This window comes from Caretta caretta, chromosome 4 (genome assembly GCF_965140235.1).
Source record: "Caretta caretta isolate rCarCar2 chromosome 4, rCarCar1.hap1, whole genome shotgun sequence".
Classification (NCBI taxonomy): domain Eukaryota; kingdom Metazoa; phylum Chordata; order Testudines; family Cheloniidae; genus Caretta; species Caretta caretta.
Window position 1 is genome coordinate 147,308,575 of NC_134209.1, and position 16,325 is coordinate 147,324,899.

General features: G+C 42.0%; 1 protein-coding gene across 2 annotated transcripts in view; it reads right to left on the minus strand.

The window, feature by feature from the left end:
- DNAAF9 (dynein axonemal assembly factor 9) overlaps positions 1 to 16,325 on the minus strand; it is a 138,257-nt gene that overhangs the window by 16,742 nt on the left and 105,190 nt on the right. For both annotated transcript variants that reach the window (XM_075128148.1, XM_048846391.2), the window contains exon 29: positions 14,825 to 14,862. In XM_075128148.1, coding sequence (XP_074984249.1) covers positions 14,825 to 14,862 — 38 coding nt within the window. The remainder of the gene's footprint in view (positions 1 to 14,824; positions 14,863 to 16,325) is intronic.

The following is a 16,325-nucleotide window of genomic DNA, read 5'->3' on the forward strand; positions in this document are numbered from 1 at the left end:
CATGTAAAGAGATGTGTAACCTGTAAAAAAAAACATCATAAAAATAACACCAGGTGAAATGTACAACTTTGGGAGCGCCCCTCCTGTATAAAGTGAATATAATGTCATTTCATGAGAGAGTTTCCTGGAGACTGGTGTCATAGATAGAACCTTTTCCCTATGCAATATTATTATTGGCTGAGAACAATAAACCTGACTGACACTGGTTATTTCGCCTTTTGAATATATTTCATAACGAATCCAAGTATTGTCAAGCAATTGACTACTCAGTTTATCAAAAGTAATTTATATTTGTTTGCATCTCACCCCAATAAGTAAAGCTTATTACAAATGAGAAAATCTAAAGCGGACAGCATTTTGAGCAAGTTATGTGGAATAATCAACAGATTTAATTATTCCGAATTATTAAACATTTATATTGCAGTATCTTCTAGGGGCCAAGGAGGCGGTGGTGGGGGGGGGGGAAGCGTTGTCAGTTGCGTCAGGCATTATACAAATATATAGAAAATAAGTCCCTGAACTCCAACAATCTTACAAGCTGAAAGAGACATGACATGACATAGGTTGCAGTTAGAAAGAGGGGAATAGTGTATTTAGCAAATAAGATTATTCCAGTTTGGGGCCCCCGCCCCAGAAGCACTTCAGCATGCGGTTAACTTTACTGACTTGTGTGAAGTTATGCACGTAAGTAAGCATTTGTTTGTGAATATTTAGTTTACAGTCCAACTAGAATACAGTCATTTGATACTCAAAAAGGAGAGAAGGTTAGAGGAGAAGAAACTCTGTTCTTAAAGGGAGAGTAACCATTGCTAGGTATTTCCACCTTAGAGAAGCCAATTAATAACTGGATAACAAAATTAAGTCATAGCAAAGTTACTAATGCCATCATGCAGCTTATATTTTATTGTTACACATGTCTCAAAACACACTGAGTACCAATATTCCTCATTGGTCTTACAAGCAGTTAAAAAAATCACAACTTTAAAAATATTCACCCCTTTGCAGTGACGGTCTTTAGTGGAAAAAGTTTTGGAGGGACAAGGCAGAAAGTGATACATAACCAGTGTTCCCCATCAATGTTCAGAGATATTGTTAGTCTCCTATACTACATAAAATTGAGGGTTTCAAAACCAAATCACTTAAAGAACATTACTCTGTGAAAGATATTGTATCCTAGTCATTCTGACTTGGAATTGTGGAGTTCTAATCTCAGGTTTCTTACTGACTGTATGGCCCTGAGCAGCTTTTACTCGGCCACTCTAACTCAGCTTCCCCATCTGTAAAATTGGGATATTTACCTTCCTCACAATGAAGCTCTGGGGCTCAATCTTGTGAAGTGCTCTGAAGACAAAGAATTGATACTACTTTTGATGCAGCAAAGGAAAGGCTTACTTCCATGAGAAATTTCAAAGAGATCTATCATCCCCTATACAAGCAACAGCGCTAGTCCACACCAGTTCTCCTCAGCAAGGGGTACATGTACCCCTGGGGGTACACAGAGGTTTTCCAGGGGGTACATCAATTCATCTAGATAGTTGCCTACTATCAGGAGGATGTAGGGGTAGGAATCAACCTTTGGACTCCTGTACTCAGGAACTCTTAAAACACTGAAATTACTGGTATGGTGCAGCTCTACAGTTGCAGGGGGAGATTTTTCTAAAGACAACTCTTCCTCCGGCAACAGGCAGCAGGAATCCTTCAGATTTTTAAAGATCAGGTGGTATCACTGAACAGAAGCCAAGTTTGATCAGTCAGCGCAAGAACCAATTTAAAATAAATAAAAGGGAAGGAAAAAGCCAATATAATAAAATTGGACTTAAAGAAAAATGAACATTTAAGCCTCATGACAAGCTCAATACACATACGTCTGTCATACCATTTTAGAGCTGAGACTTCGGACAGTCAGACAATTGTCACTTTTAGAGACAAAAATAGAAAATATTTTTCCTTTCTATTTTCAAAACTGTTCTTTTCGACACCAAGTTTGCATTCCACTCCATAATAGTTCCACAAGATGACATAAATGAGGATAACAGCTGGAAAAATACTAGTGGGGCACCTAGCTTCCTTGAGTCTAACCTTGGAGAAAAGTAACAGACTTCAGCTGGTGCTTCCATAAAGAGAAATTCCCTCTTTAAAATCACAAGGCTATCTGTTCTCCCAGACTTAGGGCTAAACAACAGCTACAATTTTCATCTACAGGAACCGTCCTGGATTTGAATACAGAAGATGCCCTTTTACACCTGGTGAACAAGTACAGCATGGAGACAAATTACAAGTTAAATGGGAACCAGCTGCTGTTGTTGCAAATGCCTTCTGAAGAGAATCAGAAATAAAGTACTAGCTTCTATCGCCAATAAGCCTTGGGCACCAGAACCAGTTTTATTAATGGAAAGCATGTTGGCTGGAATATTGGTGTTATCCTCCTTCTCTTTTCTTAAAGTACCACAGGAACCATTAATTTCTGAGCAGAATTACACTGAAGAAACTTCTGTCTAATACCTCACCCAAGGGATGGCGGAGCACAGGGTGCAAGATCCCTAGTAACTCCCAGGCTGTAGTACTGAGCTTGAAAATTCCCCCATGTCCCGAGACCAATTTATAAACTATTTCAGGTATTTCCCCTATGCCATGGACACTAACATGAGACAAAATAGAGGGTACTTGCAAGAGAAAACCATTTAAGGTAGAAATACTTATGGTGGGAGGTACTGTAAAGGTCAGAATTGGGTCTTCTAATACCTTTATCTTATGAGGTTCTTAGACTAATTTCAGAAGCATCTTCATTGTCAGATACTGAAACTGGGATTGAGAGGCTGAACAGCAAGCACAGAGCAATTCAAACAAACTCAGAGAGACACTTACAAGTTCCGATGTGGATCACACAGATGACCTGAAAGGTAAGAAGTATGCCCAACAACAACTACAACTTGGTTTGTAAGGGCACATGTTGGATATTTTCTTTAAAAAAAAAAATTCCCCATTTAATTGGCGCCACCAAATGGATAGCCTGCATATGGCTGCTTTACATTACTAGTTCATAATTTTGACTGAAAACAAATGAACCATATATTTAGCTTCCTATTGTGTGTAAGTGACAGCACAATAGATGTGCACCTCAACCCAGCATTACAGACAACTACCATCAGGATTGAAAAGAATGAAAAAATAGGCAAGGATTAAAAACAAAATTAAAAAGAAACAGGCAAGGAGGCAATGGTTAAAATGGTATCAGCCAAACCAGAAACAGGAAGCAAATACACTATGCATTAATAAAGAAGATGAGAAAAGAAGTCTCCTCATAATGCCTTCTCCTTTCCTCAACTCCCGCATTTGCCTATTTAGAATTACTTCTATGGCAGTGACCGTCTCACATTTGTCTGTACAATCCCATGCAGATCCAGGGAGCTACAGACACAATTGTTTCCGCTCTGTGGAGCTTACAAATTAAGGGTCTACTCATGCAGGTATCTTTACCCATGGAAGTAAGTATTTACAAAATTAGGCCCTATATTAAACTGGCAGACCACAAAGCTGAGATGAAGGAGACAAAGCCAGGGAGGAGGTGAAGCGGGGGCGGGGGTTTGTGAAATGAAAACTAGGAGATGGTTAAATACACAATTTCACTCCTTAACGATTTTGACCTTTTAGTATTTGAATCACCCCTTCCCCTCCCTCTTCTGTTTCTAAAATCTGTGTTTCCAAAAGGGCTTTGGTTTGTTTACTCCCTTTATTTATACACCTGCCTAACCGATGAGGTTATCAGGAATGTGCACAGCTCTGAGAATAGCGCGTTAGATAATGAAGTTCAGAAACAGCAGGGGAAACTCAAAAACCTATGCTTCACAGTGATAATGATTCCGTTTTGTCCTCAGCAAAAAAAATAGCAACTTTAAACAAAATGGATATCTAGGATGTTAGAAGATGATATCTGGAGCATTCCTTGTCCATGCAGAAGAGAGATTACCTAGACTGAACTGTTGCAGAGAACAATTTGGAAGCAAAAGGGGATTGCAGAAGTGTATGGAGGGAATGGATGGAGACTAGCAAAAAAGACTGAAAAGCTAACAGCAAAGGAATTTCAGAAGTAGGAAACCTGCCAAACAATCAGTAGGGCCACTGGATGATCAAGGCGCTAAAGGAGCACTCAGGGAAGATATAGCCATTGCGGAGAAACTAAATCAATTCTTTGCATCAGATTTCACCGCACAGGATGTGAGAGAGATTCCCATATCTGAGCCATTCTTTTTAGGTGACAAATCTGAGGAATTGTCCCAGACTGAGCTCTCATTAGAGGTGGTTTTGGAACAAATTGTTAAATTAAACAGTAAAATGTCACCAGGACCAGATGCTATTTACCCAGGAGTTCTGAAGGAACTGAAATATGAAATTGCAGAAATATTAAGTATGGTATATAACTTATCACTTAAATCACCTTCAGTACCAGATGAGTGGAGGATACCTACGGTAACACCAATTTTTAAAAAAGGGCTCCAGGGGTGATCCTGGCAATTACAGGCCAGTAAGACTAACTTCAGTACCAGTCAAACTGGTTGAAATTATAGTATAGTAAAGAACAGAATTATCAGACACATAGATGTACACGATTTGTTGGGGGAAGAGTCAACATGGTTTTTGTAAATGGAAATCATGCCCCACCAATCCATTAGAATTCATTGAGGAGGTCAACAAGCATGCGGACATGGGCGATCCAGTGGATATAGTGTACTTGGCACTTTCAGAAATCCTTTGACAAGGTCCCTCACCAAACGCTTTGAAGCTAAGTAAGAAGTCATAGAAGAGGGAAGGTCCTTCTCATGGATCAGTAATTGGTTAAAAGACAGGAAACAGAGGGTAGGAATAAATGGTCAGTTTTCAGAATGGAGAGAGGTAAATAGTGGTATCCCCCAGGGATCCATACTAGGACCAGTGCTGTTCAACATACTGGGAAAAAGTTCCTCCTCTGCCTTGGTGGGTCCTGCGCTTATTGGTGGATTTGCTCACCTCAGAGATTCACAGCAGCCCTCAGTTTGGCCACTTTTGCCAGTGGCTCAAACCTGCCATTCACTCAACTAACCTCATCACTGGCCAGCATGGGGAAAAGGAGGAGAACAATCCCCGCTGTCTCTGCTGACCCACCGAGTGGGTCAGGGGACAGGCCAGAGACCTTCCCCTCTGGTGGGACCCACAGTCCAGGTCAACTCCTCTTATATCAAATAGGGAGATGGGGAGAATGGAGGGAACCCGGGCTCGCCCTCTACTCCGGATTCCAGCCCAGGGCCCTGTGGATTGCAGCTGTCTACAGTGTCTCCTGTAATAGCTACAACTCCCTGGGCTACTTCCCCATAGCCTCCTCCCAGCACCTGCTTTATCCTCACCACAGGACCTTCCTCCTGATGTCTGATAACGCTTGTACTCCTCAGTCCTCCAGCAGTATGCCTTCTCAATCTCAGCTCCTTGCGCCTTCTTGCTCCCAGCTCCTCGCGCGCACCTCACTAACTGAAATAAGGTCCTTTTTAAACCAGGTGCCCAGATTAGCTTGCATGTTCTAACTGATTCTAGCAGCTTCTTAATTGGCTCCAGGTGTCCTAATTAGCCTACATTAATTGGTTCCAGCAACTTCCTGATTGTTCTGGAACAGCCCATTATCTTACTCCGGTGTCATAAATATAAAGGGAAGGGTAACCACCTTTCTGTATACAATGCTATAAAATCTCTCCTGGCCAGAGGCAACATCCTGTTACCTGTAAAGGGTTAAGAAGCTCAGCTAACCTGGCTGGCACCTGACCCAAAGGACCAATAAGGGGACAAGATACTTTCAAATCTTGTGGGGGGGAAGGCTTTTGTTTGTGCTCTTTGTTTACGTGGTTGTTCTCTTGGGACAGAGAGGCCAGACAGAAATCCATCTTCTCCAACCCATCCTAATCCAAGTTTCCAATATTGCAACCAGTATAGGTAAACCAGGCAAGGCGGATTAATTTATCTTTTGTTTTATGTGAATTTTCCCTGTGTTAAGAGGGAGGTTTATTCCTGTTTTCTGTAACATTTAAGATTTTGCCCAGAGGGGGATCCTCTGTGTTTTGAACCTGAATACACTGTAAATTATTTTCCATCCTGATTTTACAGAGATGATTTTTACCTTCTTTTTTTTTTTTTTTTAAATAAAACACTTCTTTTAAAAACCTGACTGATTTTTCCATTGTGCCAAAATCCAGTGGTTTGGGTCTCTGATGATTTTGTAACCAATTGGTAAGGATATTATTCTCAAGCCTCCCCAGGAAAGGGGGTGTGTAGGGCTTGGGGGGATATTTTGGGGGAAGATGTCTCCAAGTGATCTCTTTCCCTGTTCTTTTTTTAAAATGCTTGGTAGTGGCAGCATACTGTTCAAGGACAAGGCAAAGTGTGTACCTTGGGGAAGTTTTTAACCTAAACTGGTAAGAATAAGCTTAGGGGGTCTTTCATGTGGGTCCCCACATCTGTATCCTAGAGTTTGGAGTGGGGAAGGAATCCTGACAGGGGAAAGAGACATGCTTAATCTGGGGCTAATATATCTACTTTCTATCACACTCCTGTAGCCATCTGGCCTGACCCTGTCACAATATTCATAAATGATCTGGAAAAAAGGGGTGAACAGTGAGGTAGCAAAGTTTGCAGAGGATACAAAAATTACTCAGTAGAGTTAAGGCTGAAGCTGACTGTGAAGAATTACAAAGGGATACCACAAAACGGCAGATGAATTTCAATGTTGATAGATGCAAAGTAACGAACATTGGAAAACATAATCCCAACTATACATACAAAATGATGGACTCTAAATTAGTGTGACCACTCAAGAAAGATCTTGGAGTCACTGTCGATAGTTCTCTGAAAACATCCACTCAACGTGCAAAGATAGTCAAGAAAGCTAACAATGTTATGAACCATTAGGAAAGTGATAGATAAGACAAAAAATATCAATGCCACTACATAAATCAATGGTACATCCACACCATAAATACTGCATGCAGTTCTGGTCACTCCATCTCAAAAAATATTAGAATTGAAAAAGGTACAGAGAAGGGCAACAAAAATAAATTACAGTGTATGAAACAGCTTCCATATGAGGAGAGATTAAAAAGACTGGGACCCTTCAGTTTGGAAAAGAGATGACTAAAGGGGGATGTGATACAAGTGTATAAAATCATGAATGGCATGGAGAAATGGAATATGGAAGTGTTATTTACTCCTGCACATAAACACAAGAATCAGAGGTCACCCAATGAAGTTAACAAGCAGGTTTAAAACAAACATAAGGAAATACTTCTTCAGACAACACACAGTAAACCTGTGGAACTCATTGCCAGGGGATGTTGTGAATCATAGAATCACAGGGTTAGAAGGGACTGCAAGGGTCATCAAGTCTAACTCCCTGTCAAGGTGTAGGATTTGTTGTGTCTATCCATCCAAGACAGATGGCTATACAGCCTCCTTTTGAAAATCTCCAATGAAGAACCTTCCACAACCACCCGAGATAGTCTATTTCATTGTCTTACTGTTCTACAGTTAGAAGTTTTTTCTAAGATTTCATCTAAATCTGCTATGCTGTAGTTTGAACCCATTGCCTCTTCTCCTGCCTTCTGTGGCAAAAGAGAACAACTTTTCTTCATCTTTTTAAGGTAGCCTTTCAAGTATCTGAAGATCGCTACCATGTTCCCCCTTAATCGCCTCTTTTCCAAACTAAACATACCCAGTTCCTTTAGCCTTATCTTGCGTGGCTTGCATTCCATCCCTATGATCATCTTTTTCGCTTGCCTCTGGATCCTTTCCAGTTTCTCTACATCCTTCTTATACACTGGTGACCATAATTGGACACAGTACTCCAACAAAGGCCTAAACAGTGCCGATTAGAGAAGTACTATCACCTCCCACGACTTGCATGCTTTCCTATTATCTTCTGTTACCAGCTCACCTTCTCCATTGAGCAGTGGATCCACACCATCCTCTCTCTTTTTGTCTGACATATTTCAAGAACCTCTTCATAGAATCATAGAATATCATAGAATATCAGGGTTGGAAGGGACCTCAGGAGGTCATCTAGTCCAATCCCCTGCTCAAAAGCAGGACCCATACCCAATTAAATCATCCCAGCCAGGGCTTTGTCAAGCCTGACCATAAAAACTTCTAAGGAAGGAGATTCCACCACCTCCCTAGGCAACGCATTCCAGTGTTTCACCACCCTCCTAGTGAAAAAGTTTTTCCTAATATCCAACCTAAACTTCCCCCACAGCAACTTGAGACCATTACTCCTTGTCCTGTCCTCTTCCACCACTGAGAATAGTCTAGAACCATCCTCTCTGGAACTACCTCTCAGGTAGCTGAAAGCAGCTATCAAATCCCCCCTCATTCTTCTCTTCTGCAGACTAAACAATTCCAGTTCCCTCAGCCTCTCCTCATAACTCATGTGTTCCAGACCTCTAAACATTTTTGTTGCCCTTCGCTGGACTCTCTCCAATTTATCCACATCCTTCTTGAAGTGTGGGGCCCAAAACTGGACACAGTACTCCAGATGAGGACTCACCAATGTCGAATAGAGGGGGACGATCACGTCCCTCGATCTGCTCGCTATGCCCCTACTTATACATCCCAAAATGCCATTGGCCTTCTTGGCAACAAGGGCACACTGCTGGCTCATATCCAGCTTCTCGTCCACTGTCACCCCTAGGTCCTTTTCCGCAGAACTGCTGCCTAGCCATTTGGTCCCTAGTCTGTAGCTGTGCATTGGGTTCTTCCGTCCTAAGTGCAGGACCCTGCACTTATCCTTATTGAACCTCATCAGATTTCTTTTGGCCCAATCCTCCAATTTGTCTAGGTCCCTCTGTATCCTATCCCTGCCCTCCAGCATATCTACCACTCCTCCCAGTTTAGTATCATCCGCAAATTTGCTGAGAGTGCAATCCACACCATCCTCCAGATCATTTATGAAGATACTGAACAAAACCGGCCCCAGGACCGACCCTTGGGGCACTCCACTTGACACCGGCTGCCAACTAGACATGGAGCCATTGATCACTACCCGTTGAGCCCGACAATCTAGCCAACTTTCTACCCACCTTATAGTGCATTCATCCAGCCCATACTTCCTTAACTTGCTGACAAGAATACTGTGGGAGACCGTATCAAAAGCTTTGCTAAAGTCAAGATACAATACATCCACTGCTTAATACAATACATCCACTGCTTCCTGTTGTCTCTAACATTTTTTGCCAGCTGTAACTCATTCTTTGCCTTGACTTTCCTGATTTTGTCCCTAAACATTTGGGCTATTCCCAGGTATACTTCCTTGGTGACATGCCTCCTTCCATTTCCTGCGTGTATCCCTTTTGGTTTTTAGATTGCTGAAAAGCAACTTGAGAAGAGCCACAGGAGGCCAGTGTGGCTGCACATCTTTCCTCTGTGACGGAATAGTTTGATGATGAGCCTCTGGTATTGCATCTTTATGAACTGCCAGCCCCCTTCAACTTCTTTTCTTCCTAATTGGTCTTCCCATGGGACCTCGCCTACTGTTTCTCTGAGTCGGGTGAAATCCACCTGTCTGAAGTCCATTGTCCTTGTTTTGCTGTTCTCACATGCTCCTTTCCATAGGATCTTGAATACTATCAGATCATTATCACTTCCTCCCAAGTTCCCAACCACCTTCACATTCGCAACTAATTCATCACTGTTGGTCAAAACCAGATCCAAAATGGAAGACCCCCTACTTGTTTCCTCAACTTTCTGACTCAAAGCTGTCGCCTGCACATACTAAGAATTTGCAGGATGTATCATGTTTTGCTGCAATAGTCTTCCAACAGATATCAGGGAAGTTAAAAGCCCTCTAACCGACACCACCTACAAATAGCCATATGAAGGCCAAAACTACAGCGGGGCTCAAAAAAGAATTAGGTAAGTTCATGGAGAATAAATCCATCAATGGTTACTAGCCAAGATGGTCAGGGATGCAATCCCATGCTCTGAGTGCCCCTAGTCTCAGACTGCCAGAAGCTGGGAATGGAAGACATGGGATGGATCACTCAATGATTGCTTGTTCTGTTCATTCCCTCTGAAGCACCAGGCACTGGCTACTGTTGGAAGACAAGATACTGGGCTAGATGGACCATTGGTCTGACCCAGTATTGGCTGCTCTTATGTCAAAGAGTTTGGGCAATTTTTAAAAGCTTATGCAAGGAAGGAACTGAAATAGAACTGTTTAAAGGTTACACAGTATTGCCAGGTGCTGGGTAAATTTCCCATCACAGTTCTGCCAATCCACTTCTGACCAGACCTATTAATTACTGTGAGTATCAATCATGTTAAATAATATGATTTTATAATAGCAACACATATCCATTAAGTACAGAGATTAGACTATGGAAAAGAACTGTACATCTAGTAATAAAGGTTAATAGATCAAGCTATTGTGCCTACTGATGCCTAAAACAGGAGTTTTCATGCAAGATAGCCAAATATGGTCCATACAAAGGAGGAAAAAACAACGTGCGACATCAGAGGCACGCAAAATCCTAAAGGCAACAGAACAATGCCTCAGTCAAAACTCAGCTCTGATTATATTTAGTGTTCAGATTTCCTTATTTTAAAATGTGCAGTTTTTCCTCTGAAAAATAATGTGAAAATGGCAACTTCTTCAGAACATAGGCTTTGCCCTACTGGGTTAGACCCCTGGTCCATCTAGTTCAGTATATTGTCTCAGACAATGACCGTTCAAGCAGATACTTCTGAGGAAGGTGCAAGAAACCCTGCAGCAAGCAGATGTTGGGTAATTACCACCAGGGGAGTCTCCTCCTTACTCCTGATAGAATGGCTTGAAGCAGGTGGTTTGTATTCCTCTAATTTCCCCCCCCACTTTTAATATTTTTATAAACAACTCTGGATATTCTAATTATCCATAATGTTCAATCCCTCTTTGAATCTTGCTGACTTAGTGGTCTTAACATCATGTGGCAATGAGTTCCACAGTCTAATTACGTCTAAATACAGATTTTATTTTTTTTATCAATTCTGAATTTTCCACTTTTTAATTTAATTGTCTCTTTGTTCTTATGCTAACAAACAGAGGTAATAGAAGTTCTGACTGTAGCTTCTCAGTATCATTATTTTATATACTTCGACCATATCCCTTCCTATTCATCTCATCTCTAAATTACACAATCCCAATCTTCTCAATCTTTGTACCAGAATTTTCCCATGTCCTTAATTCTTGTTGCTCCTTTCTGTATTCCCTTTAATTCTGCAATTCAGCACTGAACATTGTATCTCAGATGAAGAAAAAATCCACAGATTTATATAATGGCATCATAATACTTTCCACAATGGTCATCATCCCATTCTTACTCAGATTTGCTCCCTTTGAGAGTCCCGAGTCACTTCAGTTTACTTTTGTGATTAAAATAACGTTTTTGCTACTACTTCTCAGCACTGAAGAGCGAACATACTTGGGAAGGATGATGTAGTCTGTTATGACGCAGGAATAACAGAATTCTACATCAAAACAGCTACAAGCACAACTGTTTGTCCCCAGTTGTTATTTGTATTACTGTAACCCCTAGGAGCCCAAGTCATGGATCACAACCTCACTGAACAAGGGACTGTACAAACACAGAACGAGAACAGTCCCTGCCCCAAAGAGCTTAAAAGCCAGTGACAGATTGATAGACAGACAGACTGGGGAAGACAAGGAAACAGTGAGACAATACTGATGATAGGCAATGGTCACAGCACACCAGCAGCTTAACCACTGTCAAGTTTTTGTAGGCATCATGGCAAAGGAAAGCTTTGGGGAGGGATTTGAAAGCGAATAATGAAGTAGCTTGGCAGATGTTTACAGGGAGTTCCTCAAGCAAGAGAGGAAGCATGAGAGAAAGCAGGAAGGTACTTATTTGAGAATTTAAACGAGTGGGCAGTAGAGGCTGGCATCATGGGCTGATCAGAGTGTCCACAACTCAACAGCAACTGAGAGGTAAGGAGGGGAAAGATAAGTTGACTGTAAATCATAGAATCATAGAATATCAGGGTTGGAAGGGACCCCAGAAGGTCATCTAGTCCAACCCCCCGCTCGAAGCAGGACCAATTCCCAGTTAAATCATCCCAGCCAGGGCTTTGTCAAGCCTGACCTTAAAAACCTCTAATGAAGGAGATTCTACCACCTCCCTAGGTAACGCATTCCAGTGTTTCACCACCCTCTTAGTGAAAAGTTTTTCCTAATATCCAATCTAAACCTCCCCCACTGCAACTTGAGACCATTTTAAAGGACCTTTTAAGTGAAGACAAGCAGCTTATGTTTGATGCAACTGAGAAGGGGAACCAGAGAAGGGATGCAAAAAGAGGGGTGACATGGTCAAAGCAACAGACTGGGAAAATGGACTTTGCAGCAACATTCTGAATAGATATGAATAGGATAGACTGTATATGTCAAGGCCAGAGTGAAGGGAGTTTAATACAGTGAAACTCCACAGGCGTAACTGAAGGCAGAAAATGGTCTGCAGAATCTTTCCTACCATTCATGATCTGTAAGAACAGAGACTGACTTTCATATCTCAGGTTGAATTTGCAGGCTGGCAAAAAAAAAATCTCTTTTCACTTAGAAAAACAGTTATAATTTATGCAACACCATTATTCTCAACATGTTTAACAGGTACCACTATAGTTTTCAATGGGATTGCACAGGTGGTGTTACTGAATGTAGTCTCCCATTTGGAACTTACATAACTATTTGCTTGAGGAGACATGAGAAGGGACAGAACCCAACTCATACCCACAGCTGTTCTGGCCTCCCATTGTGACCAGAGAAAATAGTAGTAAACACATGTTTTTGTTTCAAAGCAAGCAGATGTGACTGAATACCACCACAAACCGGATCTTTTGAACATGGTGCCATTTTTAATCACTTTTCAGAGTAGAATCAAACGTTAATACTGTATTAAAGCAGAGTATTTCTTATTTAGCTACAGCTACTGGACAACAATCTACTTTCACAAGCTCTTTCAGTATTATGAAAAAGTAATAACTGTTGTAGGTTTCAATGCAATTTCAATACTTACCTTTATGCACAGGTGACTTTCATAAGTCAATATTCACATTGTACACATTTTTACTCAGTTCTTTGAGTCCAATACACAAGGACGTGGAGTGACTGAAAATTATTATACATTTTTCTGTGATGTCTAGAGTAGCGGTGCCTAACCTGCGACTGTCAAGGTAGTTAGGAAGCAGATTGACACCACTGCAAATCAATGCAACGGGTGTCAATTTAACAAGTCGAGTGAAGTCCCGCTAACTCGACATCAGAGCACTCTCCAGTCGACCCTGGTATTCCACCGTCCTGAGAAGATTAAGGTAAGTGGACTGGAGGGCATCTCCCGTTAACGCAGTGCAGTGAAGATGCCGGGGTAAATCAGCCTAATCTACATTGACTCAGGCTATGTTGTTCACATCGCTGGAGTAGTGTACCTCAGGTTGACTGACCCCGGTAGTGAAGACAAGCCCTTTGATTATGAATAAAAAAGATGATCCATGAGCAGTATTCCCGCTAATTTTTTACATCCACATGTGGAATGCATTTTATGTGTACCAATATGGAGGTACACTCATTTGTGTGACACACCACTTTCATATTGGTGCACATAACAAAATTAATGTGGTGGGGGTGGGGCCGAGGCGTTTGGAGTGTGGGAGGGGGCTCAGAGCCGGGGCAGAGGGTTGGGGTGTGGGAGAGTGAGGTCTCTGGCTGTTGGTGCGAGCTCTGGGGTGGAGCTGGGGATGAGGGGTTTATGGTGTGGGAAGAGGGTTGGGGTGCAGTGGGGTCTCTGGGGTGGGGGCCAGGGATGAGGGTTTTGGGATGCAGGCTGCCCGGGGCTGCGGTGGGGAAAGAGGACTCCCGCCAGCAGCTTGGGACTGGTTGAGAGGCACCTATCCCCAGCCGTGGCAGCTTTAGCAGGCCTGAGTCTGGGCCTGGCCAAGGGAGGGGCACCTCTCCCCCGGCCATGGCAGGTCTGTGCTGGGGCCGGCAGGGAGTGGCTCTCCCAGCCCCAGCCCTGAGCCCCTGCACAGGGCTTAATGGGCAGCTGAGCAGCCACACAGCTTAGAGGGAACTTAGTCCATGAGCCATGCTCTGCTTTTTAAACTGAAGCATCTGAATAATTCCTGTTTGGAAGTTGGAGGGTGTGGGGGTGGAAAGGGGCTCAGGATGGGAGGGAAGGAAGGAAGGAAGGAAGGAAGTGGGAGGACACCTTCAACTGCACAGCTCACATGTGCCCCCACCAGCTGCATCACAAAGGAGGAAAAAGAGGCTAGCTCTAAATTGCACTAGGCTACAAGAGCATGCCTGACTCTGCCTGAGCCTAAGGGGTGCCCAGGAAAGGCTGACTCCCCTTCCGTTCACTGAGGTCCAGGAGAGAAGGACATTAGTAGGAACCAAGAACTAACAGTTAGTTTTTGCTTGTTGATTCTCTGTCAGCCCAGGTTACAGCAGCCAGGAGGCTGCTCTACATTGTGCTGGCTGACAACAGCGCCCTAGGGACCACACTCCATCTGCGGATAGCTGGAATGCATTATTCTCCAGCCATTCCTCCCTCCCAAGTGATCTATTGTGGAGAGAGAGGCATCGAAAGCAACTATTTAGGACAAAGAATGTACCTCAAAGTATTCATACTGGCCTCTTGACAGTTCTGCAAAATACATGTTTGGCCCTTAGGCTGAAAAAGTCAGAAATGCCTGCTTTAAGCAACATTTAAAGCCCAGGTATTGACAGGTTTTGTTCTGCATCATTTCCCAAAAAACAAAGTTTAATTACCTTGTGAACACTGATCCAGGAATTTAGGAAAAAGGAATCTGGAAAATTAAAGAAGAAATCTTAATGTTAAAAATTACGGTACAAACTGTTGCTCTCTACCAACAGTTACCCAATACTATCTATTTCTAGGCGGCTTTCTATTCTTTGCATTTATACTAACTATGAATCAAATTCAAGCATGCTTTTCATTTAACAGAAGCTTCACTGTGAAACCTTATTAGCAAGTGAACCACATGTAACCCTTGTTTCATATGCAGAACCTTTCAGAAGTGATGCAAAATACAAAAAATGTGCTAGGATAATTGGGATAATCAATACAGGTGTCTTTAACCAGGTAAGGTGCTAGAAGTAATTGGGGTAGGTGTCTACACCCTGAAAAACAGGAGGAAGACACTAGGTCAGATAAGAAGGGTCTGTAATAATTAACGATTTTAGTTTGTGGTAAATAGCTAATATAGCAGGTAGTTTTTATAATCACTTTGGAACAGCAAGTGTCAGTTGCAAACCTGCTCCCAGGATTGAATGAAGTATTAACCTTTTCTGTAACAACACTGATTTATCTTTCATTAATAAACTGATTGAGACTAGGTATCCAACATCTAATCAATAATCTAAATCGAGCCCTAACACAAGAATAATCTTTGTGTCAAGTTGAAGACTCCCAGTCATTTGAACATTGCCTACTATTAGACTTAACATGGCGTCACCACCCTGACCCATCTTCAAGACTTCTTTTATGCTATCCCATGGCCTGGAATAGCCTTCCAAGTCATGTTTACTAAGTGGTCTCCCTGCCTCTAAGTACTTTTGGAAAACTAATTTTATGAAGCTTTCTTGTTTCAGGGACTATTTTCTGTTCTATTTCGTCTATCTGGTATTACACTGAGTTAATTAGTAAAAGATTGGTATATACTTTGAAAAGGTGCAGTATTAAACATGAGTTACTGTTGTATTTCTGGGTTGTGCCTTTAGAATACATCATAAGCTTTTTAGGGCAGGATTTGTATTTGGTGCATTTTACCAAAATGCACAGCAGTGACACCATTTATCAACTTCATCAAACCTGTAACAAGCTCAAGTAAAGGGGTAATATTCTAGAACAAAAGAAAGCCCTCCATTGGATACCTACAGTAATTAAACTTTGGAGGACAAGAGGTTCTTTTTGTAAATACAAAAGATTCAGATCAGACAGCAAGACACAATGTACTCTTCTGGAACTCTCAAAGCTTCCATACTCAGAAAGACCGATTGCAGCATAAAGCCATTTTAGGTCTGCCAGATTCTGTTCTTTTGCAAGCTCTTACAGAAGGAAGCTTCAAAGTGAGGCAGAAATAGACACTACATGGGCTATGTCTTTGCCATCAACAGCTACTTCACTTCAGGAGATAACCTGCAATTCTTTCATCATACTCTTAATGAAATATTTATAGTAATAACCTTCATTTGTGGTTAACATTATCTATGTCAAATTGAAAGATTATGGTGGAGGCACTTGGTATTT